Raw genomic sequence first — 26,222 nt, 5'->3', positions numbered from 1 at the left:
TTTTTGCGATTTGTGTTTTTAATTGATCTGCACTTCCTGGTTCTTTTTTAATTTTTTTTCCCCCATGTGATCCCCATAAGCTCCCATAGAAAATAATGGGCAATTCTTGAACAAGATTCACAAAACAGTAGGACATGCAGTAATTTTTATCTGTCAGATCGAAAAATAGTATGTGTGAATTAACCCATTCTGAGCTCTTCTTCCGTGCACGTTCTGTCCATCTTAGACTTGAACAGAACTTGCATGTGAATATTGCCGCTGTGAAGACCCCCGACCTGAAGAGAGTGAGAGCGAAGAACGTACTGCATATAATAACCAATAAACTTTAATAAACTCCGTAGCAATGTGGACCATTTTGAATACAACCAATAGAAAGTAGAAACATTAAAAAGTCATAACAAAAAGGGGAAAGATTTTGCAGAAAAAAGGTAGAAAATATTTAATTTTATTTTACAAAAAATAACAGATTTAACAATAAAACGAGAACTCCAGAGCTAGTTCCTATGGAGGCTGAGAAAATGTGTGGTGGTGGATCCAAGTACAGTGAAGTATTCGTCAAGCTTGTCAGTAAGAATCTCAAGTAGCTGGAAAGAAATCAGAAAGGGCATTTAAATACCTGGGTGTACGCAGCGGTCCCTATATTTCCTGATCCCATAATCCATGTTGACTAGAGATGAGCGAGCATACTCGCTAATGGCAATTACTCGATCGAGCATTGTCCTTAGCGAGTATCTCCCCGCTCGGGAGAAAAGGTTCGGCTGCCGGCGCGGGTGAGAGAGAGATCTCCCCTTCGGTCCTCCCCGCTCTCCCCCACCCGCAGCCGAATCTTTGCTCCCGAGCGGGCAGGTACTCGCTAAGGGCAATGCTCGATCGAGCAGTTGCCCTTAGCGAGTATGCTCGCTCATCTCTAATGTTGACCCCACCTACACCTCAAAAATATGAGGTCTCTAACATACAGTATTCCCTTTTCGAAGTCTCCTTCACGCCCCCAAGAACAGTCTACATGGAAACATGCAGGGTTTACACTGTGGGGCAAACATATGTCCAAGGTTTGCTGTGCAGCATTTCGTCACTATCAGTCCCTGGAGGACATGGCCAATTTTTATTTTTTTGTTTCTTTCATTCCCATCGCCATTGCTATGTTTCTGTTGACGGCCACATGGGGGCTTGTTTATTGCCAGAGGGGTTTATTTTTGAATGGTAGCATTTAATGCATCACATAATGTATTGCAAAACGTTTAAAAGTATTTCTAAGTGGGATGAAAGACAAAGATAAATGCAATAGGGCCTTTTTGGGGCTGGAGAGATTTGTTTTTATGGTGCGATAAACTTTAACTTTATACTATGGGTCAATATGATAGAACAAAAAAAAAATTAAAATTTTGCTTACATCTTTGTTCAGTTGACTGTTGCTATTGTCCCTCAATGTTTTCAGCAGATGATCGATGGGGGTATAGGGCAGCCAAACCAATGGAGACACTGCAGACAGAGGCCGCTAAAGAGAAAGTAAAGATAGGGGCAATTTTATCAATTCAGTTGTTTGTAAATACAACATATGCAAATACATACATTATTTAAAAAGTTTTTCTAAAAAAATCTATATCCATCCATCCATCCATTGATCAGCTTAAAGTGCCAAGTTTTCCGTGAATCCAGCAATCTGAATGACTTCCAACACGGCCAGGTCATCAGTGCTAGACTAGCTAGGACTAGGAACCTTGTGGAGTTTTGGCCCCTTCCATATCTGCACTTATTTATTGATACTGCTGGCATTAACTATAATGGGGTCTTTTTGGCTTCCGACATGTGAATGTGGCTTCTTTCCAGCAACGGTGTTGAGAGTTTACAGAGTTGATGTGATCAAGTCAAAATATCCAGTGAAAGTGATAATAGGGGTCAGAGGAGGATGTCAAGAATCGTTCTGATGAACAGACTGTGCACAATCAAGCAACCTGTCGCTAAATGCAGCATTGATTAACACGAAACTCCCCAAATTTTCAAAAATGTCTGTGACCTCCGAGGAGTGTAATATGTTCTGAATCAGCTTTGGTTTAGGGGCAGCTGGAACACGCTCGTACACCCTATAGCTGCTGAAGCAGCCCTTCAAGTAGAGAGGGAGCACTACATGTTAATCAATAGTTGGCACAGAAGAAGGAAGTTTCTGCAAAAGCAATCTGTAAAACCCTGCTTCTGCAGGAAGAGATCAGCAGCGCCCACGTAGTGCCGTTACGCTCTGTACAATCGTCAGGTTCCGACATCGGATTGTGAGGTTTATACAAATATTTACAGACAAGTCGATGGCCATTTTTCACAGACATGTAATATATATGTAGGTTTGTATTACGTGAACATTTCTATTATCCTCTTACCTCTATTCCAAAGTTTTCGTGACCTTTCCCCATTACGGCATCTACGTATTCCAGCACAAGCTCAGCTGCCTCTGCCAGGAGATCGTACTTCAGATAAAGTCGAAGTAATTGTGCTGCATCCTCTTTCTGATCAGGAAAGCAAACGTAAAATTTAACAAATCTCGGAATAGTCTAACTAAGCCAGTGGTGTCTGAGGATTAGTATTATGCTGAATCTATACAACACATCTTAAAGGGCCACTCTGGCAACATATTACTTTTAAAAAAAAATCACCTTTAGGCTGGATTCACACGAACGTATATCGGCTCGGTTTTCACGCCGAGCCGATATACGTCGTCCTCATCTAAGTTCCAAGAATTAGCCCCGCCCCCGTCTCGCCTCTCCCCATTGCAAATAGTGCAGAGCGGCGGAGAGGAGGAAGAGAGGGGGCAGGAGCTCAGTTCCTGCTCCTGGCTCTTCCATCCTCCCCCCTCTGCAGATGAGGACGACGTATATCGGCTCGGCGTCAAACCCGAGCTGATATACGTTCGTGTGAATCCAGCCTTAAGATGTCACTTGTCAGATATGGATTATTTATAAAGCTTTTCTAGTTCTTTCTAACGTCCCGTAGAGCTATTCACTGGTGTACACTTCAAATGCTAATTTTTTTTCTAAATTATTAATTATTTCTTCTTTGTATGTTATATAGCCCCCCCACCCCCCGACCCCAAGGACATTTCTCACTGAACCCTTGATTGATGAATTAAGTTAAAAAAGTAACGTGATCCCAATCTAATATACAGGTCTAACAATGAGCCACATATATAAATAATCAAAGTCTCACCCTATTGATGCCCTGACAAAGGGGTGATCCTGCACTGGAACCTTCCATCAAATACCCGAAATTCAGGTCGATCACATCGGAAGAGTGGGTATATAGCAGGGGCGTATATAGAAGTCATGGGGCCCCATAGCAAGAATTACACTGTCAGCTTTCACAGACTTCTGAATGGCATTTTATCAAATTTTTAATGGTATGCCATTCAGAAGCCTGGGAATGCTGGTGACCACCCCTATGTGATCTGGTGAGCATACTGGTTATCCCCCAGCTTTCCCACCTGTCAGGATACGACAATCCAATGTGTGTACAAGCACAGCACACGCCAACAGCATCTAAGCAGCCCTCTCTGTGTAGGCGTGGGCTTGACAGGAGGTAGAGCCATTCAATGTAGCCGGCCCCCCTGCACTCTGGGTCCCATAACGACCGGGTGGTCTGCCTACATTGTAGGCATGCCACTGACATAGGTATAGCTACAGAACGAACTATGAGCTACTGAGAGATATATATATATATATATATATATATATATATATATATATATATATATATATATATATATATATATATATATATATATTAAAAGGGCTTGTCCCACTTCTAGCTATTGATGACCTATCCTAAGGATAGGTCATCAATAGCAAATCAGCAGGAGTCCACCACATGGGACCCTCAGCGATCAGCAGTTTTTCCCGGGTTTATACCTCTATGTACGGAGCTGTTTGGCTGCTGGAAGCAGGCATCTCCATACATTTCACAGTGGTCCGATTTGGTACTGCAGGCCAAGTCCCACTGAAGTAAATGGGACTCAACCTGCAATACCAATTCAGGCCACTATGCAATGTACAGAGCTGTCTGCTTCCTACAACAAAACAGATCAGTACACAGAGACACTGACTGACCTGGGAAAACAGCTGATTGGCAGGGGGTCCTATACATAATGTCCACGGTTGATACAAAAAAAAAAAGAACAAGATACTTGTGAAAGGGACTGCAAAACATTAGCTGTGTCACATGCGAGATTAAGTGTTGCGTACCGACAACATGAGTTTACCCTCCTGCCACAGGACTATACTGAGATGCTCGTCTATCGAAAAGCTGCATCACTCAATATAGCTATAGTTTTCATGACTCGGGCACATAATTATCATTTGTATATACATTATTATAGTCAGATGATGTGAGCAGTGCAGCTCTTTTTAGATATTGGACATCATGACTGCCTACGTGAAAGTTGTGCATACGGTAGCCTGGACTGGCGGTATCCCTTCTGGTATTGTATAGTACATATGCCTGTGTGGAACTGTAAGTATGGAGATATATATATATATATATATGTAGACGATATAAGCAGTGGATTTGTGTTTGGTTAGTGCACTAATCCGTTAATACAAGGCATCATAGCTACAGTACATGCCAGTATTATCCTCCCTGATGAACTTTGTGTTGGCATAGCTAAGTGACACACGTTGGGGGTGTGACCTGTTGGCGATCTAATATTTCAGAGGTGTGAGCAGACTGTAGATATGATGCATCTGAGCTTAATCTAAATGTACCTTTTTTGTCTCAACAGCAGACTTAGGCTGGGCTCACACGAGGCGGAATTTCCGTGCGGAAATTCTGCCAGCAATTTTTATCCCGGGATAAAGCAGATAATTTGACGAGATTTGCAAATATCTCCTCCACACGCTGTTGCCAGGCCGTGCTGAACTGGACATGCCGCGTGGAATTCAAAGTTACGGCATGTCAATTTTATCGCCATTTCTCCTCTCTATGGGGAAGAGCTGGCCGCAGCGGAATAAGGTGCTTGAAAACCCACGGGACTTCAAGCTGTGGAAATCTCGCGGAATTTCCTGCGGTCCCGCTGTGCGATCTGTGCATTGTGACACAAAATTCTCACAAATATGCAACCAATAAGGTTTTCCTGCATGACACATTGTGGCATGTCCTAACTTTCTGTGATATTGCCCACTGTTTGCAATGGGGCCGGCAGCAGCAGCGGGGCCGGCACCTTTGAAAAAACCAATGGGTCTTCACCAATGGGAGAAATCCGTGATCATCTGCCGTGTCGGGGGATTCCTTCATCTCCACGGTGATGCGAGGCTGTTTTCAAGTGAGACCACCTTGCATCCAAGGGTTTCACATGACGGTGAGTGAGTTTCACATCCACAGCGTAGTAAAAAATGCTGCGAGAACATTCCCTAAGGGCTCCTTCACACTGGCAGGGGCGATATCGGACCATAAATCACAGCCCGATCACCCTTGCCAGTGTGAAGGAGCCCTTAGGGAATGTTCTCACAGCATTTTTTTTACTACGCTGTGGATTCCAACTTGGGGTTGCGTCACAACTGCCAAAAACGGCATTGTGATGGAACCCCCAAACTGAACCATTCCCTGTCATTAGTAAAATCACCATCACTCTGATGTCCGTGTGACTGGGCTTCCATTATATTTGGAGCATAGAATAATGTAGTAACATAGTACAAACCTTATAAATGATGGATAACCAACTAGGCAGAGGAATGCCGTGAGACAGCAGCTTGTCAATTACACAGCGATGGTATTGCAGGTTCTGCGAAGGGTATTTCTCTAGATAGAAAGTCAATAACCTCCATGCTTCATCTGTAGCACTAGAGGAAAATAAAGTTAGAGATTCGGTTGATTAAAGGGGGCTTTCAGAATGTGTTACCTGGGTTGATCTGCTGATCGCCCCAGATCCAGCTAAGTAACAGATTTGGCTGAGGGATGTGATGCCCAGCTAGGCAGGAACCACTGCTCTATGACACTCATATGTCCTACGGTAATAGTACATACGAACAGGGTTTGTAATCTTGACACAAGCCCTTTAAAAGGGATTCTGTCACCAGATTCATGACGTTTGACTTGGAACGGAGCTCAGAGTGATTGAGGCGGGCCGTACCGGCTTCTCCCAGCTCGCACCTCTTCTGTGTATAGGGAGAGATCTGTCAGTCTGCATGCTGAGGGCAGTGAGGCCAGCTCGGCCCACCTCCGTGACTCGGAGCTCAGCTCAGAGTCAATCATCATGGACCTGGTATCTCGACTCTCCCCCAATGGTAGAAGTCAGGGGAAAGAAAAGTCATATTGCAATCCAGCAAGCCAGTTCTTTTTGTTCTCAGGGGAAGTAAACCACCAACAGTTTTCTAATGCCGGTGACGCATGAGCATATTATGGACACACTTATGCACCTGTAATACAGATAAGTGTCCAGGCCTGACTACTTTCTTTCCAAGCTCAGAGTTTGGGTCAGGATACCTGGGGTCAGCTTGTGACATGCATGAATATTAAAGATGCATAAATGTAACCGTAATGCGTTTGTGTGTCACCAGCCTGCAGTGTATGGGCACCCTTATGCTTAATGCTTTAGGTTTGAAGCATGCACCTGTGGCCTTCTCTCTTAAAACAGGTGACAAGGCTGTACCTATAGAATACACAGTGTCACCCAGTGACTAGGCCGCTCATGATCGCATGGCCAGATTGGAGTTAGGAAGGAATGTTTCTCTTAAAAATAGGGAAAATTGGTTTCTACCTCTGCTTTTTTTTTTTTACTTCTTCTGGATCAACATTAAGGAGGTAATAGATTTCACTGGATGGACATGTGTCTTTTCTCAGCCTTACGTACCACGTTACAATTACAGATGAGGGAGCATACTCGCTAAGGACAATTGCTCCATCGAGCATTGCCCTTAGCGAGTACCTGCCCGCTCGGGAGCAAAGATTCGGCTGCCGGCGGTAGGCAGGGAGTGGCTGGGGAGAGCGGGGAGGAACGGAGGGGAGATCTCTCTCTCCCCCGTTCCCCCCTGCTCATGGCCGCAAGTCACCTGTCACCCGCGCCGGCAGCCGAACCTTTTCTTCCGAGCGGGGAGGTACTCGCTAAGGGCAATGCTCGATGGAGTAATTGTCCTTAGCGAGTATGCTCGCTCATCTCTAGTTACAATTCAATATTATTTAAGTTGCTGTGTAATTAACCGCATAGCTTGGATGTTATTAATTAGTCTCTAAATAAGTCCCTAATAACCAATTCTGATAGACCCTTGACCTTATTTGTTAAGAGCAGCAGCACCATACCTTGACTCTTTGGTGGTAACCACAGACGACTGCTGATTTTCTGCCAGCCACTTCCAACCGTCGGCCTGTGTGGCATCGCTGCCATTCTGTAACGTGATGCATCTGATGGTAAAAGCACAACAGGACAATTCATGTCTCAGGCAGGAGTCAAACTTCACTAAATATAGGGGACTTTTATACCCAAATCACTTTTATACCCTAAGTCCAGAATTACTGTTAATAGCTTTTAACTCCTTAAGGACTAGACTGTTTTGTACCTTAAGGACCAGACACTTTTTAGGGATTGAACCCTTGTGGTGGTTTAACTGGCCTATTTTTTTTCTTCAGCTACCAAAATTATTTTTGCTGCATTTTCCCCCGTGACATAGAGGGCTAATTTTTTAAAATATCTTTTTCACCGACTCACGTTTTTTAGTTTTATTGGGGATAAACCGCTACAAAAAGGTTTTAGTTTTAAACATTTATAGTTAAATTAGTATATTTACGCTAAAATAAAGTATGGTATTGGGTTCTTCATTTTGTTTTGGACGTTTTAATATATCATATATATGGTTTTGGATTACAGGGCGCATACAGCAACGGTTTTGCTTGGCCGCTGCTTTGGCTCATTTTCTTTCTTATGTGTATATTTTTTTTAAATTTTATTCTGTAATTTTTCTTTAGCCTGGGTTCACACAGGGCGGATTTGTCGCGGATTGCCGTTGCATATCCGCACTGCGGCAAACCCGCTGCGTTTGCAGTGCAATGCAGCACAAATGAGTTTTGGAAAAAAGTTGTTCTCACAGGATGGATTTTTTCCGCACAGCCGCAGTGCGGAAATGCAACTGCGGCGCGGTTTTAAAAGAAGCAGCATGTCTATTCTACTGTCTTTTCCGCAGCGTTTTTTTGTCCATAGACCTCTATGGACGCAGCAAAATCCGCTGCAAAAAGTAAGAAACGCTTGCGGATTTTTCCGCAAGAAAATCCGCAGGAAAATCCACAAGCCAAAATTAGCCTTTGAAGCGGTTTTGCCGCAGAAGCAGTTCTTCTGCGGCAAAACCACAACGGAAAAACCGCAGCAAATCTGCCCTGTGTGAACCCAGCCTTACTTGTTTATGTAATTTTTTTTTTTTTTACTATCCATGCCCCCCCATAAGACCTCTGGGGAACATTCACATGGTCTTTTTTTTTTTTTTAACATCTTTTTACTGTAGCTGGGGCATCCATAGGAGCCCCAGTTACAGGGAAAACATCCCCTGTAGTAATAATAGTCACTGGTAGAGCTGATCGGGGTCTGCTAAGATCTTGCAAGCTCTGCTGTGCCACGGGATCCCGGTGGTCACGTGACTGAGAGCTTGAGTAGTGGAAGAAACACTTCCACTTTCACTCTTTAGCACATAGCACTCATTGGAGCGCTGTGTACTAAAGAAAGGAGAAGGCAGAAGGGGTTAAAAACAGCTTCTCCCTTCTCCTCCGGGTTCCCAGTTGTTACTAACAGCTGACGATCTGACCTGCTTCTGATTGATTGCAGGTGCAGAGGCTGTAATCCTGCGCCATAATTTTATTATCGGCTGGGATTAAAGACCAGGACCAAGCACCGTAAATTTACAGTGCTTGGTCCTTAATGTGTTAAAGTAATTTAGAGTGTTTTTAGAATACATTTTTCATCATCAATTTTTTTTTTGCTGGTTCCTCAACAAGATGGATAGAAAGCGAGTAAACAGAGGAACTCTATGCAGAAACCTTGGAGTGCGGAGAGCGTCTGACCATGCGTGTCCCTCAGTACTCCACTCATTATGTGGACTTGCACACTTCAAAGGCCAATTTAGACACAACGATAATCGCTCAAAAGATGTCGCTAAAGCGACTTTTGAGCGATTATCGTTGTGTCATTTACAGTGCAAGATGATTGGTCAAGATGAGCGATCACCTTGCACTGCCAGCGAAGGATGCAGAAGACAAGCGGTGTATCCCCGCTTGTCTTCTGCATACAGCTTTTCCCGCTCCGAGCGCCCGGCTATCATACAGCCGAGCGCTTGGAGCAGAGGATGCAGAAGACAAGCGGGGTGCCCCACTGCTGTTCCCTTATCCAATACGACAAAGTAAACCAGAGCAGTACAGCTCCTCCGTGTCCTGCCAGTCATGGGGTCACCTGCCGCTTTCTGCTTACTTCCCCCTATTCAGTGTACTCTTCCTAAGGGGCCTAAGACACAAGTGGGTGACCCTGCTGGCGCTCCAGGAAAACCAAAGCAAAGAGGATGAAGATGAGGCGACTACATGGGATGAGGCATGTATGGTGCACACAATATCACCCTTTGCAGTCACCTCCCTCCCATCCTCATGTTTTTTGGGAGGCTCTTCTACCTAGGGTTTCCTCCCAGGCCTCATGCCTAACCTTCAGACCCCTCTCATGTTCCCCTAGACCACCAGTTGCAGTTTTCAGTCCCTCCTCCTTCCACATCTATAGTAGGGGAGTTATTTTGGTTCCCTCCCCTCTGGCAGCCAACCCCATCCTTTCTATGCCAGGACTACAGCCACGCCACTACTCAAGTCACAAATCTTAATCCAGCTCCCAACTTAGGCCTTGGCACCCATTTCCTTACCCTGGCGGCATTTTTTTTACCCTTTACAGCAGTCTTCTCTTCAAGACTGGGTCTCCCTCCTCCCCCCTGGATCAACTTTACTCTCCTCAATCGCAGCACGCAACCTTGCAGCAGGTCATGAATGCAATCGAGGCCGCAGCTTCCTCATAACCCTTTACTGGATAGTGTTTTTTATCAGCATGCAAATGGAACATTTTCTATGTTCTAAACAATGAATACAATATTAATCGTGGGGCAACTTCTTCAAATGCTTTACATGCACGACACACAAAAACACGACATCACTCTGAAACTAGTATTCTCTGAGTCACTTACTTGTATGCAAGGCCCTCAAATACAGGTATGAAGGACAGTTTGAAGGTTTGGCAGAGTGAAATAGCGGCATCAAACAAACCCGCCTGCACCAAGAGGGGCACCATATCCTCAGCAGATGCGTTTACTGCAATTAACATGTGACAATTCAAATTAAGTATTTTTGCAAAATTTTCAAGAGTGTAAAAATAAGTAAACACAAAAATAAGTAAAATAGATAAAAACAAGGGAAACTTGCTATATTTGTTTTGGAATACTTTTAAGCTGACTTAGGCCGCCTGCAGACAGCCGGGTCGGATCCTGCTGCGAGGATGTAGACCCGTGCCCCTGCAGAAACCTGCGTCTCACCCGCTCCCGGCGTCTCCTTTCTCTGTGATGTGCCGGCCAGCCGGTGCATGCGCAGAGCGGAGTCGGTGGGTCTCTACTGACATTTGTGTGCGGGCCACTGCAAGACCCACACAGAAATAGAACATGCCGCGATTTGTTTTGCGCGTGTGTTTTCATGCGGACAAATCGCGGCTGTGTGCATAGGATTGTGTTCATGCATAGGATTGTGTGCATGCATGCAATCCTATGGCAGCGGGCACAGGCGGAAATTCTGCTAAAGAAATTGTCTCACAAAGACCACCACTTTTACACACGATGACCATTGGCTGAATAATTGCTTGAAAGAGTGTACTTCAGCCGGCTGCACACGAACGGATAATTGGTACGGAATCCGCTGTTGGCGTCTGCACAGAGGATTCACAGCAAATACTTTTCAAAACATGCTATGGAAAAAAAAAAAAAAAAATCACTTTCCTTCACACTCGCAAAAACTAATTGTGATTTCCACAAGTGGAGGAAAAAAGAAATTGTAGCCTGTTCTATTTTTGTGCAGGCTCCGTGCGGAAGGCTTCCATTGACGTCAATGGCAGCTGTCCGACCAATGGTCCAACCACAATTCACATTACAGATAGGCTGCAGTTACCCGAGTCATCGCCTAGTGACGGCGCGGGAAATACAAATATTTGAAAATAAATAAATCTCTACCGCACATGACCGACAGCGAGCGCCCACGGTCATCCGCAGTAAAGAAATGACAGCAATGCGGTGCCGCCGGCTGGGGTCAGAGCCAGATTCTGTTGCACGCTCCTGCATGTGGAATCTGAATCGCTGTGTGCAGCTGGCCTAAAAGAAGGCTGTTCAGTGTAAACACGGCCACCAACCAGGTGATGACTGGTAAGTCGCTAGTCGTTTCATCTCAGCTTACCAAAAAATTGTCGCTGGTTGATCATCAGTAGTATAGTGTAAAATAAGAGTCATTTGTAGTCTAACAATTTGCATGTAAATCCTCTCTACAAATGATATATCAGCCAACGACTAATGAACAATCATCGCTCTGCGTAAAAGCAAACAAACCACTGTCGGTCATACACTTCAACAACTTTTCTGAGCGACTATCTGAACGATAGTTACTCCATGTAAAAGTGGTTTTAGATGGGACGACTATCGTTCTTGAGCTTTCACAAAACGAGAAATAGTCAGTAAATGGAGGTGGAGCGCACCGGAGAGGTCTACCAGCCCATCGCCTCCATTTACTGCAAACAGGCAGTCGTTCAAAGATGAGCGACTGCCTGTTTATACTGAGTGAGAAGTCGTTCACTAGTCATTCTGTTTCACTGAAATGGAACAACTATCGACTACTGAGCGACTTCTTGCTCAGTACCGTCGGGTGCCGTGTTGATTCGAGCCGGCAGTTGCCGTAATCGCTCATTCTAGCGATTATTTAGGCAACTATCTGCCCGTGTAAAAGTACCCTAAAGATGCCATTAACCCTTTCCAATCCAATTTGTATCCTGGTTTTCCAAGGTGGCTTACTCTTTTTCTGCCGTTATACAACGGCGCTATATGCTGGCTAAAGCCAGTACTGCATGAGGTGACACGTTGGATAGGCTCCGACAGCAGAGAGGCTGGCAATATACAGTAAGAGAACCCTGACTGATGTCTTCCAACATCGGAGTCATAATGTCTTTAGACGTCAGACAGTGGATTGGAAAGGGTTAAAGAACAACTATGGTTCCAGCGCATCTGTAATGCTAAGGAGTCAAGTCTTCTCTCCGACAGGCTAAACATATAATGTATGGATGGGCCAGGACTGTCAGAGAACGAGATGCTCTGCATTTTAGCTCATAGCAGGGATGGAGGGGAGATCTCGAGTGGGTCGCACACCCCTTTAAGGCATATAATAGAGCACTGGAGAGGAGATTGTCTTTATGTGTAAACAGCTTTTAAGGGTAAAAATTTGTAGAGTCTTGCACCAGTGTGTCCACAGACTGTAACAGAAAACTACGGTCCAGCCGCCAATGGTTCAGCCATATTGGACCTGCACTCTTACAGCCATATTCAGCTGCATACAAGACCAAACATATTTCAAAGTCATTATAACTTTGCAGTATTTTTCATTGCATTTCTGATGTCTCAGCATCAATAAGATTCATACCGGTTACTGCTGCTGCATTGTTATGCTTAGCCATGGTCAATCGCGAGTGGGACAGGATGTATTCCTTCTCCAAATCCCGAAGCTCCAAAATCTCCACCTGACATCCACCTGGTAAATGAAGAACAGCTATCAGTGATACAGTGAGAGGGCCAAAAGAGGGTATAAAGATGAAGAATACACTTACTGGGAATGGGCACAGATTCCCCTTCATGATTGCGTTTCGGCGACGTTCCTGAACGCTCACACTTGAAATGAAAAAGGAAAAAAATGAAAACCTGTTTTTTAAAAAAGGACTTAATATTCCTTTATGTAAAAAAAAAAAAGAACTAATCTACCAGTGCATTTTCTGAACCCCCAAATCTTTCCTGCTGCCGATGTAAAGGATGCTTTGTAAAGTCCCACAAGATATTTAAGCCATTCAAGCTGAAAAGCTTAGCATTTTGGGGCACCCATTTATAAAATGACAAGAGTTGTTCTTTACATCAGCCTTCATCCAAACATTCGGTGTGAATGATGGAGCCTTGTTGGCTTACACCCTATGCAGTATGCCCGTATCTACATTAAAATATAGCATCACTTCTGTATCTTTGTGCCATTTTCCAAGATATACTTTAAGGAGAGCTGATGAATAACTGCAGTTGTGCAGGCTGAGGCTGCCAAGCTGAACCCGATCTTCAGGTTTTGGGACATAATTTTGTCCTTGGACGAGAGGGAACAGTTCTACTGGCTGCCATTAGTCTTCTCTGCTGATGCCAATCTGAACTATTGCTTTTGGTCCTGTTACCAGCTATGCAAGATAGCCGACACAATCTCCAGACTACCTAATCTCCGCAGTGCATTTGTATACTGCTACCAGACACTTCCGGTGGGGTTTGTCATGTTGAAATTCACACATCCCAAACTCTTCTTTCCCTAGACATTTGCAATCAAGGGAGAGTCCATCTAATATGTCCATTGCTGGTAAGAAGCAGCAGGTGTAACCGCTGGCACTGGGCACACTAGGTGGAACGTTCGGTTTTTATGCAGCTAGTTACACACAGGAACCTTTTCATTTCAAGGATTCCAAATGAAAACGTATGTTTTTTTGCGATCTAACGGCATAAATTAATATTCATCCATACGACAACCCCTTTAAAAGTCACACTTATCACCTTTGAGCCCCTAAAACTACATGACAGGGCTCAAAGGTCAGGGACCAGAGACCATGGAGCGTGCGCCAGCAGTTTGACCCCTACTGCGCGTGCATCTCCCATGCGCAATCTTTGCAGGGTAACTGGCGTGTATGAAACACCGCTCCCCAGACTCCCCGTTCGCTGACCTTTGAGCCATGTAAAATAGTTTAGGGGGCTCAAAAGTGATGAATGAATCACTTTAAATAGTAGAGAATGATGTAGAGCCGTACCACAGCTCCGGGTGCAGGTTGCACAATCCAGGCATATTCAGGGCGGATAAGCCGCAGACAGTTCAGACACGCCAGGTACGCATTAACTTGCTTCTGAAGACCTACAAGGGTTCGGACTTCTCTGCCAAGACGCATCCCATATTCAAACATCACGGTGCCGGCTGAAGAGGTAAAGACAATGATGTAATTACCAATACAATAAAATAATTATTACTACAGAGCACTTAGAAAAAGCATAGATGAGGGATCACTGAACCCCTCTAACTGAAGACATGAAGTAACTCAGGCTTCAACCAACGTGAAACCCCTTAATGATTGCTTCCTGTCTGGTTCATCAAACATACATAGAAGTAAAGAAATGGAATGTGTTGTCAAAAGACGCTCCCCGACTTATACTGGTCAATGACGTCAGCCCAAAATAAAGCCGTTTCAATACAAAAAGGTGACTGTACATATTTTTTGTAATCTGTGAATTTCTGTAACACTCTAAATACTCCAGATACTTATTCCAGATAAGGGTCGATCACGTCAGCAGTGGAGGTTCGGTTTTGAACCTCCGCCATGAAATTCTGTTTTAAAAAAAAAAAAAAGTGAAATATTGCAGCATGCTGCGCTACTTTGTCCTGTAAACCGTGGGAAGCTCGGACCTCATTATAATCAGTGGTGTCCATTGGGTTCTGTCATACGACAGCTGCGTTCAGATACTGGGTGACGATTTTCCGGTCCCATACCAGAGCAGGAAACCAGAAGAATGAATGTGAATGAGCTCTAACTAGGTAGTTCTGTTCAGGAATGAAGTACCAGACACCTATGAATTTACTCTAACACAAAATCTGAATAAAGAACTAATATTACAAAGGCATAGCATAAGCTTTAGTAAAAGAAGATGTCTGCCCTTCACTTTTGGATGAAGTATAGATGTAGCAAATGTTAACTCAAAGAGTTTGTCCCACTTCTAGCTGTTTTGCTGCAGGAAGCAGTTAGCGCCATACATTGCGCAAGTGCTCTGGGTTGGTACTGCAGGCTATTGAAGTAAATAGGACTCAGGCTGCAGTACCAATCCAGGCCACTGCACAATGTGCAGAGCTACCAACTTCCTGCAGCAAAGCAGCAACAAGTGGGATAACCCCTTTAACTGCAATGTACTACAATGCTGTAAACAGTCATGTTAACAATTGCTAAATTTGAGAAAGGCAATATATAGTTGTCAATTCTATTATTTTTCCCGGAAATATGGCAGAGGAACTGCACATAAGAGTTTCAATTCCAGGTGCTGCAGCATGTGGAATACAAGTATTTATGTGGACACGGCCTCACTTTAAAGAGAAAAAAAACAGAGGGGGTTACCTTTGCGATAATTGTGCCGATGGATATGGAAAGCATAGAGGAGCTCATAGTAATTATGGGTCATCAGATCAACGGCACGCGCCCGAGCTTCAATGATATTAACAACCTGAAAAAGGCAAAACTGTTACATATGCAAATCAACTTACCGAATAATTCCGGCAGGCACCACACTTACCTCACTTTGTAAATTCACATAAGGAAAGTTAACAAGATCTTGGAGCTGTGAACGTTCACAGAGGATTATAACCAGCTGCCGCAAACAATCCAGCTGCCTGCAGAGGAGAGGAGCAGGATCATTAGTAGAAAGAAATTAGTAATCATGGAAAAAAAATGAGCAAAGTGATTACAGGTGAGAAGCACCGACAATCTGCAGTGTAAGCAGTATAAGGCTGGGTTCACACAGGGCGGATTTGCTGTGGAAATTCCATCCGGAATTTCGCCACGGTAAATCCGCCTGCGGCCGCTAATCCCGGGGTTAGCCAGCCATGTGGACGAGATTTCTCAGAAATCTCGTCCACGCGGGACGGCGAATCTGTTGCGGCAAAGCCAGCAGAAGCCGGCGTTTTGTCTTTTCTTTGCGGCCGTGCTCTCCTCTATGGGAGCGCCGGCCGCAGCGGAGAAGTGTGCCGCCAAGCCGCTTCAAAACCCGCAGCTAAGTGCCGCGGGTTTTAAAGCAACGCTTTGCCGGCGGAAATCTTGCGGTTTTTCGCTGCAGCCAAACACAGAGATTTCCACCGAGTTTCCGCCCAGTGTGAACCCAGCCCAAATTTATGAACAGACATCTCTAGCAGATGTAAAACATTTTCTATGCCACTTCTGTGGCCGATTTGTAAATCCCCCACATAAGATTGTTCTCGCCACCCTGAAGATTTTCCATGCTAAATAAATTAGTGCATCAACTGCGCGCAACTTTATTATTTCCTATTCAGTATCTTCTGACCTATGGAGAATCTTTAACATGCTCCAGTATCTAAAGATCTTTCACCCTACCTGCTATGATCTGGAATAAGTGTGAGCGCATCATAAGCTTGGCTGTTGTGTCCCAAATCCAAGTAATATTTAAAGATACGAGTCCGCAAAGTCGCCTAATGAGAAATATAAAATTATCTGATTACTTACAAGAAAGAAAAAAAAAGGAGGAACTATATATCAATCACAAGGTTGGTGATGCGTTGCCATGCAGCCTGGGGCCTATTGAAGCTTCCCAGGCTTGCCATGTATTTTAGTCTCTTAAGCCTGTAATAGGACTTACGCCCAATGTCCACGGGTGAGTTTGATTTGTGGAATCTGCGCGGGACACCTGAGCGGAAGATCTGCAAATCAAGCCGCCCATAGGGAAACATGGGCGTCCAGAGCTAGGTTAAAAGCATGCAGACTTCATTTGCAGATCTTTTGGTCTGGAAAACAAATCGCAGCACGCTCCGTTTCAGTGCGGATCCATTGAAGTCAAGGGAAGCCATCCGATCCCTGGCCCTTCCGCAATTGACATTGTGAATGGGCCGCGGATTCTGCGGGAAAGCAGGAGTTTGAAGGGAGAAAAACAAACTCTACTGCGCATGTGTGACGGCCGCCACTTCTGCACACATCCGCAGTGATGATGATAGAAGACCAGCAGTGTCCTTGGCCGCAGGTAGGGTCGGATTCCGCTGTGTGCGCCGATCCGCCCGTGCACATGAGGCCTTAATAGGCTGTCAGTAAAAGTACAATATACTGCCATATTGATGTACTGCAAGAGATCACATATTTAAGTCTTCTATGGGAAGTTAAAAGTTTAAAAAAACAAAAAAAAAAACACTTTTATTAAAGACTTACTTTTAAGTATAAAAAAAATAACAAAAAAGTAAAAAAATAAAATGCCCCAGTAACCACGCTAAAAACAAATCAAAGAAAAAGAAACAGTTTGTATCAATGCATACGTAAAAAAGACAGAACTATTAAAGTATCACATTATCTATCCTGCAAAGAGAATTCTACTACCCCCCCCCCAGATGGATACAAAAGTGATCAAAAGGAATATCATCCCAAAAAAATGGTACCAATAAAAACTACAGCGCCCCAAAGCAAGAAAACAACCTCATAGGTGGAAGAATTAAAATGTTAAGGGTCTCCAAATACGGTGACAAAAATTACATTTTAATGGTTTCTTTTTTAGAAGCAATAACGCACAAAAATATACATGAAAAGTTGCCATCCCCAGAAGTGTAGAGAGCCGCAGAATTACGTGAACATGTCCATTTTACCACAACATATATACCGTAAAAACAAAACGCAAGAAACAACGGCATAATTATAGGTTTTTCTATTTCAACCCACTTAAACATTTAAAAAAAAAATCTATACAATATATTTTATGGTCCCTCCTATGAAAAAGTCGATGTAAAAATACAAAAAAAGATGGATCTCCAAAGGCAAGAATGTAAAAAAGGAAAGTGAAAAACAGAAAAGGTCAGATCTTCAAGGGGTTAAAGAAACAAATATGACATCAGATCGTACTACCTGACTTTTCAAGTCATCCGCAGCCTCTGTAAGAGCCAATGTGGCTAAATCAATGACCAGTTCTGGCAAACCTGCTCCTTCGAGAAGACGCAAAACCTAAAATTAAAAGCCAGAATCATTGAGACACCAGAAGCAGAATACAAGTATGTAAGTGAATGAGGAGAACAGCTGAGACAATGTAGGAATCGCAAGTGAATGAGGAGAACAGCTGAGACAATGTAGGAATCGCAAGTGAGGAAGGAATTTACTTTAGGACTTTAGAAAAGTTGGGCCTATGCTTCAATACAGCAAGTGATTAATATCCATCCTGGCGCTGAGAGTCACAGAAAATAACACAATGACAGTTTATCCTAAAGGTAGGCCATCAATGTTCAATCCAGGAAGCCCCTAGAATTGTTGCTAAGCAACCCAGTTGATCAATACTATTATACTCTATTAATCAGTGCAGGAGGAATAAAATAACTTGTTACGTCCTACGAGCTCCATAGACTAACATTATGGGCTCATGGTACAGGGGTGCCGAGTCTGCCCACAAAGGCGGCGCTCGGTCCATTGAGCAAACTCCTTCACTTCATTGCGTGTGCGAAAACACATTGGGGCGTATTTAGGAAGCCCAGGATGCCAGCATTCTAGTGTCTTAAAGCTGCAATTTTGGTGCAAGCATCAAAACTGAGACTTTGAGCATGTTCACATCAGCTGCCACATTTTGAAAAAGTGGCCGTGGCCTGACTTTAGGGTGGAGGTCACACGCTGACCATCACTTTTACTATAATCTATGCCAGAAACTGGCATAGATTACATTAAAAACCTCCTCTATTACCTAGTACATGTAGGGGTCGCCAGATGAGAAACATGTATTACGAAGCTTGTGCCTCTTCATATATTTGTCGCTCGCAGCCAGGCACCAGCTTTATTTCGACCAGTGTATGAAACACCAGTCTAAGTAAATAAGCCTCTCCGTGTAGAAAAAAATTTGCCTGAGTGATCAAGCGCTGAAGTCTTTGCAGCCCATAAGGACACCATGTGACCTCCACAGCTAATCAGTGACCACAGCAGTCACTTGCCCATTCTATGGTAGTGCCATCACCAAGATGCCAGGAATATGACACAGGAACACTGCGGCTAATGACCGGCTGCAATGGTCACCAACAGTACGAAACGTGAAATGTTGGCCGCAATTAAACAGAGACCTATGGGGAACAGCAAGCACTGGATCCTGGGGCAGGCGACAGGTGAGGAAGGTTTTTTCTGTGAGTTTTAAGACTTTTGCAGCCTTGTATTTTAACCTCATTACTCCTTTAAGAAGGAGGCTATGTCTACGTTGGGAATTCTGTATTTAAACTTCGGTTACTTATCTATTATCTACAGAGCAGGACACAGCCATTTTTAGTGAAGAGTATCCTAGTGGCGTGACGTGCAATACAATGTTTAAGGGGTATTCCAGCTCTGGCAAGTGATAACATATGACTGGGAATAACTCACTCAGACTACCTAAACACAGGCAACCGTGATATCGGGGAGAGAAACTCGGCCCGATATCGCGCTCACTAACATGCGTTTTTAGGCACATACTAGCCTTTTTCAGACAAAACGGAATCCCTTTAATTCTGTGAAGTAGCGAACCTCCGGCGTGTTGCAGGCGCGTTAGAGGATCAGCAAGTGTTTCAATGGGAAACCTTGCATCGCACATCGCACGGCGTACAATGTCTTTTACTGTCCCATTGAAGACGATGCATTCTGAGGAACGTGAAAAGTTAGGACATGCCGTGATTTTTCCCCACATAGCTCATGTATATGACTTCATTCAAGAGAATGGGCTTCATATTTGCACGAGTTTTGTGCCTATTGCAAAGCACCAAATGCATGCGAGATTCTCGGTCATGTGAAACCGGCCTTACTGATTGCTGTGGATTCCCACTGATCGCGAGAATTGAGAAGCTTCAGCACCTCCCATCCGGGTGATGTGTAACTCAGCCAACTTCATTCCTAGCAAATGGTTGGGGTCCAAGTAACCGGACCATCATCGACCAGCCTAGCGATATGCCGTCACTAGCTACAGCTGGGTTACTTCCAGCATGGAAATATGGCACTGAAGGCTGACAACTATTTGCCGTACTCCCAGCACTCCTCGTGTCCAACAATGGAAAATATCTTACTTTGTTATAATACTGAAGACGGGCAGAACAAGCAGAGTCCTCTTCCTCCACATGAATCAATTTCTCCAGGAAGTCTTCGCGCTCCACCTCATTAGCCGCCTTGCTGAAGCAGTCTAGAGCCTGGAGATATAAAGAGAAGTCAATACGGTACCAGGAGAGAGTCTCCAGAATCACATTATACCCGAGATAATTCTGCAGGAAGTGCTCCGCTCCCCATCCTAATCCATGGCTTAAAAGAAAGTGAGCTGCAAAGCTCTGAAAGGATATGGCCACTGTTTTATTAACCCCCGCTAATCCCTTGTATACGAGAATGGGGGTGTTACTCTTATCCATAAGTTCATTTGGGTTTGTGCAATAAACCAACTAAGTGAACAGAAATATGAGGGCAATTCTGCGCCCCAGCAATGGCAGCGCTATATTTTGGCATCTGTGTAACTGCAGTCAACTTACCTTGTGCCCCTCACCAGTGACCAGGTAACACTGTCCCAACATAAAGAGACAAGAGCCGGCACTGACTTGACACCACGGCTGAAGAAGACACACATACTCCTGTGAATGTAAGAACAGGAGACATCACAAGGTATACTTACAACCCCAGGAGCGATAGTGACAGGGCTGTTTGAAGAATACCTGTCATGTCCTCAAAGTCAGCGGGGCCAGCTGCATAACACTGCAGCCGTGATCATGCTATCAAAGCTTATCTTTTGTTCGTATTCACCTCCGTTCCTTGGATCGGGCTGCTGGCATTTAGAATCTGTCAAGTTGGTCGTCGCCACTGTTAATGAGTGATGTCTAATTTGATGGACCGTGAACGGTGGGGACCACCCACTTGACACATTGAAAGCACCAGAAGCCGAATCTAAGGACAGCCCATATGGGGGAACGAGGGCGACTGAACAAAAGTAAGACTGCAATAGCAGGGTCACGGCTGCAAAGTTATGTAGCCGTCTCCGCTGGCAGGAAGACATGACAGGTTCTCTTTAAAACTGGTATAAAGTATATTTTATAACCAGTTATACTGGGACATTATGTCCAGTAAAGGCTTCCAATAGAAGTTGACCACCATAGAAAAGAATGCGCCACCTATGTGGCTGCTATAACAAGCGATCACCAGTCATTTACATACACAAAGACCTTAGCGGGTACTTTTTAGAGGACTGGAACCTACCTGCAGTTGGGTATACTGGCAGCTTCTCATTAAACACTGTGGAAAAAGGAAGTCGGGATTCCCAGGCCAACTATTGGTTTGATATGGTCAAGGAGCAATATTAGTTCACAATGGCCAAGGCATAAATCAATAGTAAGACTACAAGTGACTGTAGGACCAGAAGTCACCAACAGTGTCCACTAAGTGACCTCTAAGACTGACAAATGAGGGGACACATCTAACACGCAAGACTTGCAGTCCACGATGGGGTACAGTACGGGACAGTCTGGATCTATCAACAGCAATCTGTCCTCAGCGTAAGGAAGGACATCATCTACATCATAGTGAAGAGTGAACACGGTGGTCAAGAACGAGCGGTGACACTCTGTTCAATGCATACGGGGCTGACGAAAACGGCCAAATACTTCAGTCAGCCATTTAGAACAGCCCCATAGACACTGAATGGAGCGGCGGTGTGTGCGGGACCATCGCTCGGCATAACTCTGTTACAGGCAAAATGTTTAATGCAGACATTGTACAGAACAGCTAACAAGTTTTAGGTAAAGTATGAAATAAAGTAATTTCATTTTCATGCAATGCCTGCATTTCACGCTTTGCCTGTAACATATTTACCATAAATATGCTATACACTTCCCGTACATATTGTGCCCTTATACACAGGGTGACATGTTAGACGCAGATGCCCGACAAGTTGTCCCAATGGTAATCGTTCCTGAGCTTTTACACAAGAACAAGCATCGCTGAGTGAAGACAAAGTGGCCACCGGGGAAAGGTGGCAAGCTAGATAGTCGTGACTTCTCCTGTCCTAACAAGCCCCAGGAGCAGAGGAGAAACCGCCCCCCCCCCCCAAAAAAAAGATCCCCGTGTTGGCAGATAGGTGGCAGCACATAGGGAACCAAGTGAGGGGAGCCAAAGAAGACTCCATGTCCCAACACCAATTGGTAGCTGGGTCATGCTGACAGATGGAGAGACAGACCTGTACAGCCTACCTGCAAGCACTGCTGTGGTCTCCGGAGTTGTGTAAGCATGATTGCAGTGGAGGAGTGAAGAGACTGCAGGGGGCCCAGGGTGGTTCTGTCAGTGATGACTGACTGCAGGACTGTAGTAGTACATATTGGAGGAGGATGGGGGCTGGATTGTGGAATATTTGAAGACAATGGGGGTTGACTGTGGGACATAGGATGGTGATGATAGGGGTTGATGGGTGAAATATTTTTTGGTTTGGGGAAAAAAATGGGTTGCCAGGAGAGAGAGGGGCCCAAGTCCACTGCTGGGGATAGTATTTTATACTTCGCTAGTTCGGCTCTTAGAATTGCATAGAATGTCTGGAAAATGTGTGAAATATTCATCATTTCATACTTTAGCATCCCATTTTTGGCATTCTGCAGATTGCCTAGGCATTCTATACAATGACTCACTTCACACACTGACTGTAATATATATAATGTCAAGATGAAATGTTATTTCACACTTACTCTAAAACATGCAAAGCCCCATTTACACACAACGATTATTGCTCAAAATTCGTTCAAACGATGTCTTTTGAGCGATAATCGTTGCATGTAAATGCTACCATCGTTTTCTTCTCTGCCTAGCAATGATTTTTGGTTCAGCATAAAAACAATTGTTTGGCCGGCCAGCTGATAGCAGGGCTGCACACTGTGATTCACTCTACGGGAGCGCTGATAACATTGTTTTCAGCTGCTGTCCCGCGGGAGAACAAAGAAGCTGTATGCAGATAACAGACCACCTGCTGTTATCTGCATGCACGGAAGGGAGCCTCATTTACATGTAAATGAAGCTAATAAGCTACTATTGGGCATTAGTGCCCATTAGTAGTTTATGCAAAATGATCGCTCAAGCGGTCACTCAAGCTATCTTTAGAACAAATTTTGAACGATCATCTTTGTGTGTAAATGGGGCTTAAGACATCCTATAAAATACCTAGGTATTCTATGCAATGCCTGCATTTCACACTTTACCTATAACTCCTGCTCCCTGTGGTTGTGCAATAAGGCGGCCCGGGGGGGACTCGGACCCCTGTTCTAGTGATTAGCGGCAGTCCCAGACATCAGACATTTATCACCTATCCCGTAGATAAGTGTCCAGAATGGGAACATAAGTAAATAAGCCTCTCAATTCCCCGGCAGGAAAAGCGAAATGAACATGAAATTCTTTTCACGCAGTGGATTTGCACACAAGATTGTAACAGCCACACCAAGTAACACAAAGCTGTCATCTAGGGAGGACCCCTCGGACAGTCAGAATTAGTAAGGATACAGATGCTGGAGCAGGTAAATGGTGATGTCCGTTATCAGCTGGGTCCAGCTCAGGGGACTGGGTGTTTGGGCAGCTCCATACCGAGCAAAGATTTGGGATAAGCGTTTTCTGGCCACATCCTGGAAGAATAACTCCACAATGGTCTGAGGTCCGGATGCTGCAGAAAAGAAAGGGTTAAAGCGTACCTGCGTTATAAGGTGACTTTTCAGAATAAGCTGCTGAGTTGTAGCAGCATTATATGACTTGTATCCTGCACTTTTCACCAGTATTTCTCTCCGTGGGCCATAACAGCAACGTTCTGTCCTCTTTGGCATCACGTCTGTGCGAGTTATTCTGCCCCTCCTCTCTATAGACTTCTCTGGGCAGCACAAGTCATCTCTCCCCTGTATATCTAGCGCTCAGTTGTCATTTCTTTTACTAGAGACTGATGTCACTTGACGACCAGTGGGCAGAGAATTAGGAGGAAGAGAGACCCCTAGTGGCCAACAATTTATAGTCATTTTTCAGTGCAAAAATGTAATTTTAGGTGACTAAAATGATTTGTACTAGTTATCACATTGACTATCCTATTACAGAGGACCTGTCATGTCCTTAGAAGGAGTTGCCTGCAAAGCTTTGCAGCCATGGCCTCGGACTCCAGCAAAGTCTCTATTTTTACTCTGTTCCCTCCCATTTACTTGTATGGACTTCTTATAAATGTGGGTGTGAACTGGGCGATCCTACTTCTCACTGTCAATCAAATGTGACATCACCCATTGACAGTGCGGACCACCCACCTGACACGTTCACAGCTATGGGGACTGAAAAGAAGAAAAGCCTTTATGGGGAAATGGGAGGGAGTAGAGGGAAAAGAGACAACGCTGGAGTCAGAGGGGCACGGCTGCAAAGTTATATAGTCGGCCCTGCTATTAAGAGGGCACAAGTTGTCTTAAAGTGCAGTGACCATTTAAATGAGACATAGTACAGTAATGCTGGATATTCTAAGTGCGTTTAGAAGGTATATAGTCATTTTCAGCCAGGCGGACACACATGCTTACTGTATTTGTTTACTGGCGTGCAGGTCTTTGAATCCGACAGCTCCAGGACTGACAGATGCTGCAGATTGGAATCCCTGCAAACAAAAAAAGTTACTAAATAAAGCTGGTAACTGCATAAGGCCTCATGTGCATTTGCATGCATGGACTTTACTGCTGAATCCCGCAGTGAAATCCGTGCGTGCCTGCAGCCATGGAGAGGGAAAATACAATCTACTCTCCGGACGCTGCGGGGCTCTACTCAGTTCAGGCCGGATCGTCTTTCTTCCGGTCGGCGAATGTGCTTGGCATGCTGGCAGCGTGCCGCGCCGATGAGCCATGCACAGCCTTTCTTTTCTTAAACTCTTGCTCTCCCGTGTATCCGCGGCACAGCACAAAAACAGCTGCGGCTGTGTCACGGGTACGGACGGCTTCCATGGAAGCCGCGGGAGCTGTCCGTATGGGAGACCTGCAGCAAAATGGAGCATGCTGCGATTTCTTCCCGTGCGTGTGACCCGCACCCCAGGAAGGAATCCCATCCGCATGCTTCTAGCTGCCCTACGGATGCACGGATGGACATTGGGCCTAACTCGGTGAACTCACTTGCAAAACAGAATTAATAAAACCACGCGGGTGTCCCACACGCGTGATCCGCGCCCATGAGGCCTTAGAAGGAAACAATCATGAAGTATGGACAACTAAACTACCAATACACATTGGATTCACTCCTTAGGAAGTATATGAAAGGCTCAATTGAAATCTCGCTTTTTCCTTCCACTGGAGGTCTCCATCAAAAAATTCCCCGATATTCGAGTATATACCTCCTTCAGAAGCACCAAAGATGCCACTGTAAGGGCATGGATATTGACTCCCGCTGATGAAAAAAGTAACAAAAAAAAAAAAGGGATGTATACCCGCAAGATAGTTTTTTACACCATTTACCTCGTACAAGAAAACTTAGAAGACTACCTTTACTACACAGTTTTAAAAGTGGTATGCCAAGACCTGCTGACCCAGCATATGCCAAAAGTATAGTCGTTTGGTATAGGCACCTATGGACATGCTGGCACGCCGAACTTAAGATAAAAGCAAGATGTAAACAGAGCCTAATACTCATAAGTAGGAGGTGATGATGTAATAGAGGGGTGGGAGGTAGGAGAAAAAGCAGCAAGTGATGTCACGAATAAAGAACACGGCCCTAGGATACATCCACATGGGACGCAATTTCAACAGTAGATTTTGATATGGATCCACATCACAATCACAGATTAGAGATGCATCAAAGTTTAACCCAAATCTGATAACTTGCTGCAAAAGTTATCTTAACATGATGATTGACAGGCAGCAGTCGCCTAACTTTCGCTGTCAGAGCCTGTAGGGGCCTGCAGTGCTGGATTGCCGGGACTAAAGATTGGCAAGTAGAGTTTGTTTTATTATTTCCACTCATTTGGATCTGATTTTAAAACTTTTTATCTGGACAACCTCTTAAAAGTGACCCTCCGATCCAGGAGAAACAAAGATGGCCGAACCACTTCTCTGACTACTTGATACAGTCTGTGCATTAGTATGCATCAGTAGTCTGTGACTGGCCGGCACTGCTCAATCAAAGCAGGTGTACAGTGGCTTAGACTAATGATGCACAATGTGCATCCGGTAGTCAGAGAAGCTGGTGTGGCCATTTTTGTTTCTGGAGTGGAGGGTCGCTTTAATTG

General features: G+C 44.6%; 1 protein-coding gene across 1 annotated transcript in view; it reads right to left on the bottom strand.

Moving 5' to 3' along the window:
- Positions 1 to 306: 306 nt before the first annotated feature.
- NUP160 (nucleoporin 160) overlaps positions 307 to 26,222 on the bottom strand; it is a 51,892-nt gene continuing 25,976 nt past the window's right edge. Inside the window, exons 19-36 of the mRNA XM_066583295.1 lie at positions 24,535 to 24,608; positions 23,498 to 23,654; positions 21,218 to 21,287; positions 20,500 to 20,598; positions 20,050 to 20,169; positions 17,894 to 17,989; positions 16,388 to 16,482; positions 15,573 to 15,669; positions 15,398 to 15,503; positions 14,051 to 14,211; positions 12,833 to 12,893; positions 12,649 to 12,756; positions 10,170 to 10,293; positions 7,273 to 7,374; positions 5,675 to 5,816; positions 2,370 to 2,495; positions 1,391 to 1,495; positions 307 to 584 (exon numbers count right to left, since the gene is read on the bottom strand). Of these exons, the coding sequence (XP_066439392.1) occupies positions 495 to 584; positions 1,391 to 1,495; positions 2,370 to 2,495; positions 5,675 to 5,816; positions 7,273 to 7,374; positions 10,170 to 10,293; positions 12,649 to 12,756; positions 12,833 to 12,893; positions 14,051 to 14,211; positions 15,398 to 15,503; positions 15,573 to 15,669; positions 16,388 to 16,482; positions 17,894 to 17,989; positions 20,050 to 20,169; positions 20,500 to 20,598; positions 21,218 to 21,287; positions 23,498 to 23,654; positions 24,535 to 24,608 (1,933 nt within the window). The 3' untranslated portion in view covers positions 307 to 494. The remainder of the gene's footprint in view (positions 585 to 1,390; positions 1,496 to 2,369; positions 2,496 to 5,674; positions 5,817 to 7,272; positions 7,375 to 10,169; positions 10,294 to 12,648; positions 12,757 to 12,832; positions 12,894 to 14,050; positions 14,212 to 15,397; positions 15,504 to 15,572; positions 15,670 to 16,387; positions 16,483 to 17,893; positions 17,990 to 20,049; positions 20,170 to 20,499; positions 20,599 to 21,217; positions 21,288 to 23,497; positions 23,655 to 24,534; positions 24,609 to 26,222) is intronic.

This window comes from Eleutherodactylus coqui, chromosome 11, assembly GCF_035609145.1.
Source record: "Eleutherodactylus coqui strain aEleCoq1 chromosome 11, aEleCoq1.hap1, whole genome shotgun sequence".
Lineage (NCBI taxonomy): Eukaryota > Metazoa > Chordata > Amphibia > Anura > Eleutherodactylidae > Eleutherodactylus > Eleutherodactylus coqui.
Note: the sequence above shows the minus strand (reverse complement) of the source record. Positions and strands in the feature narration are given on the sequence as shown.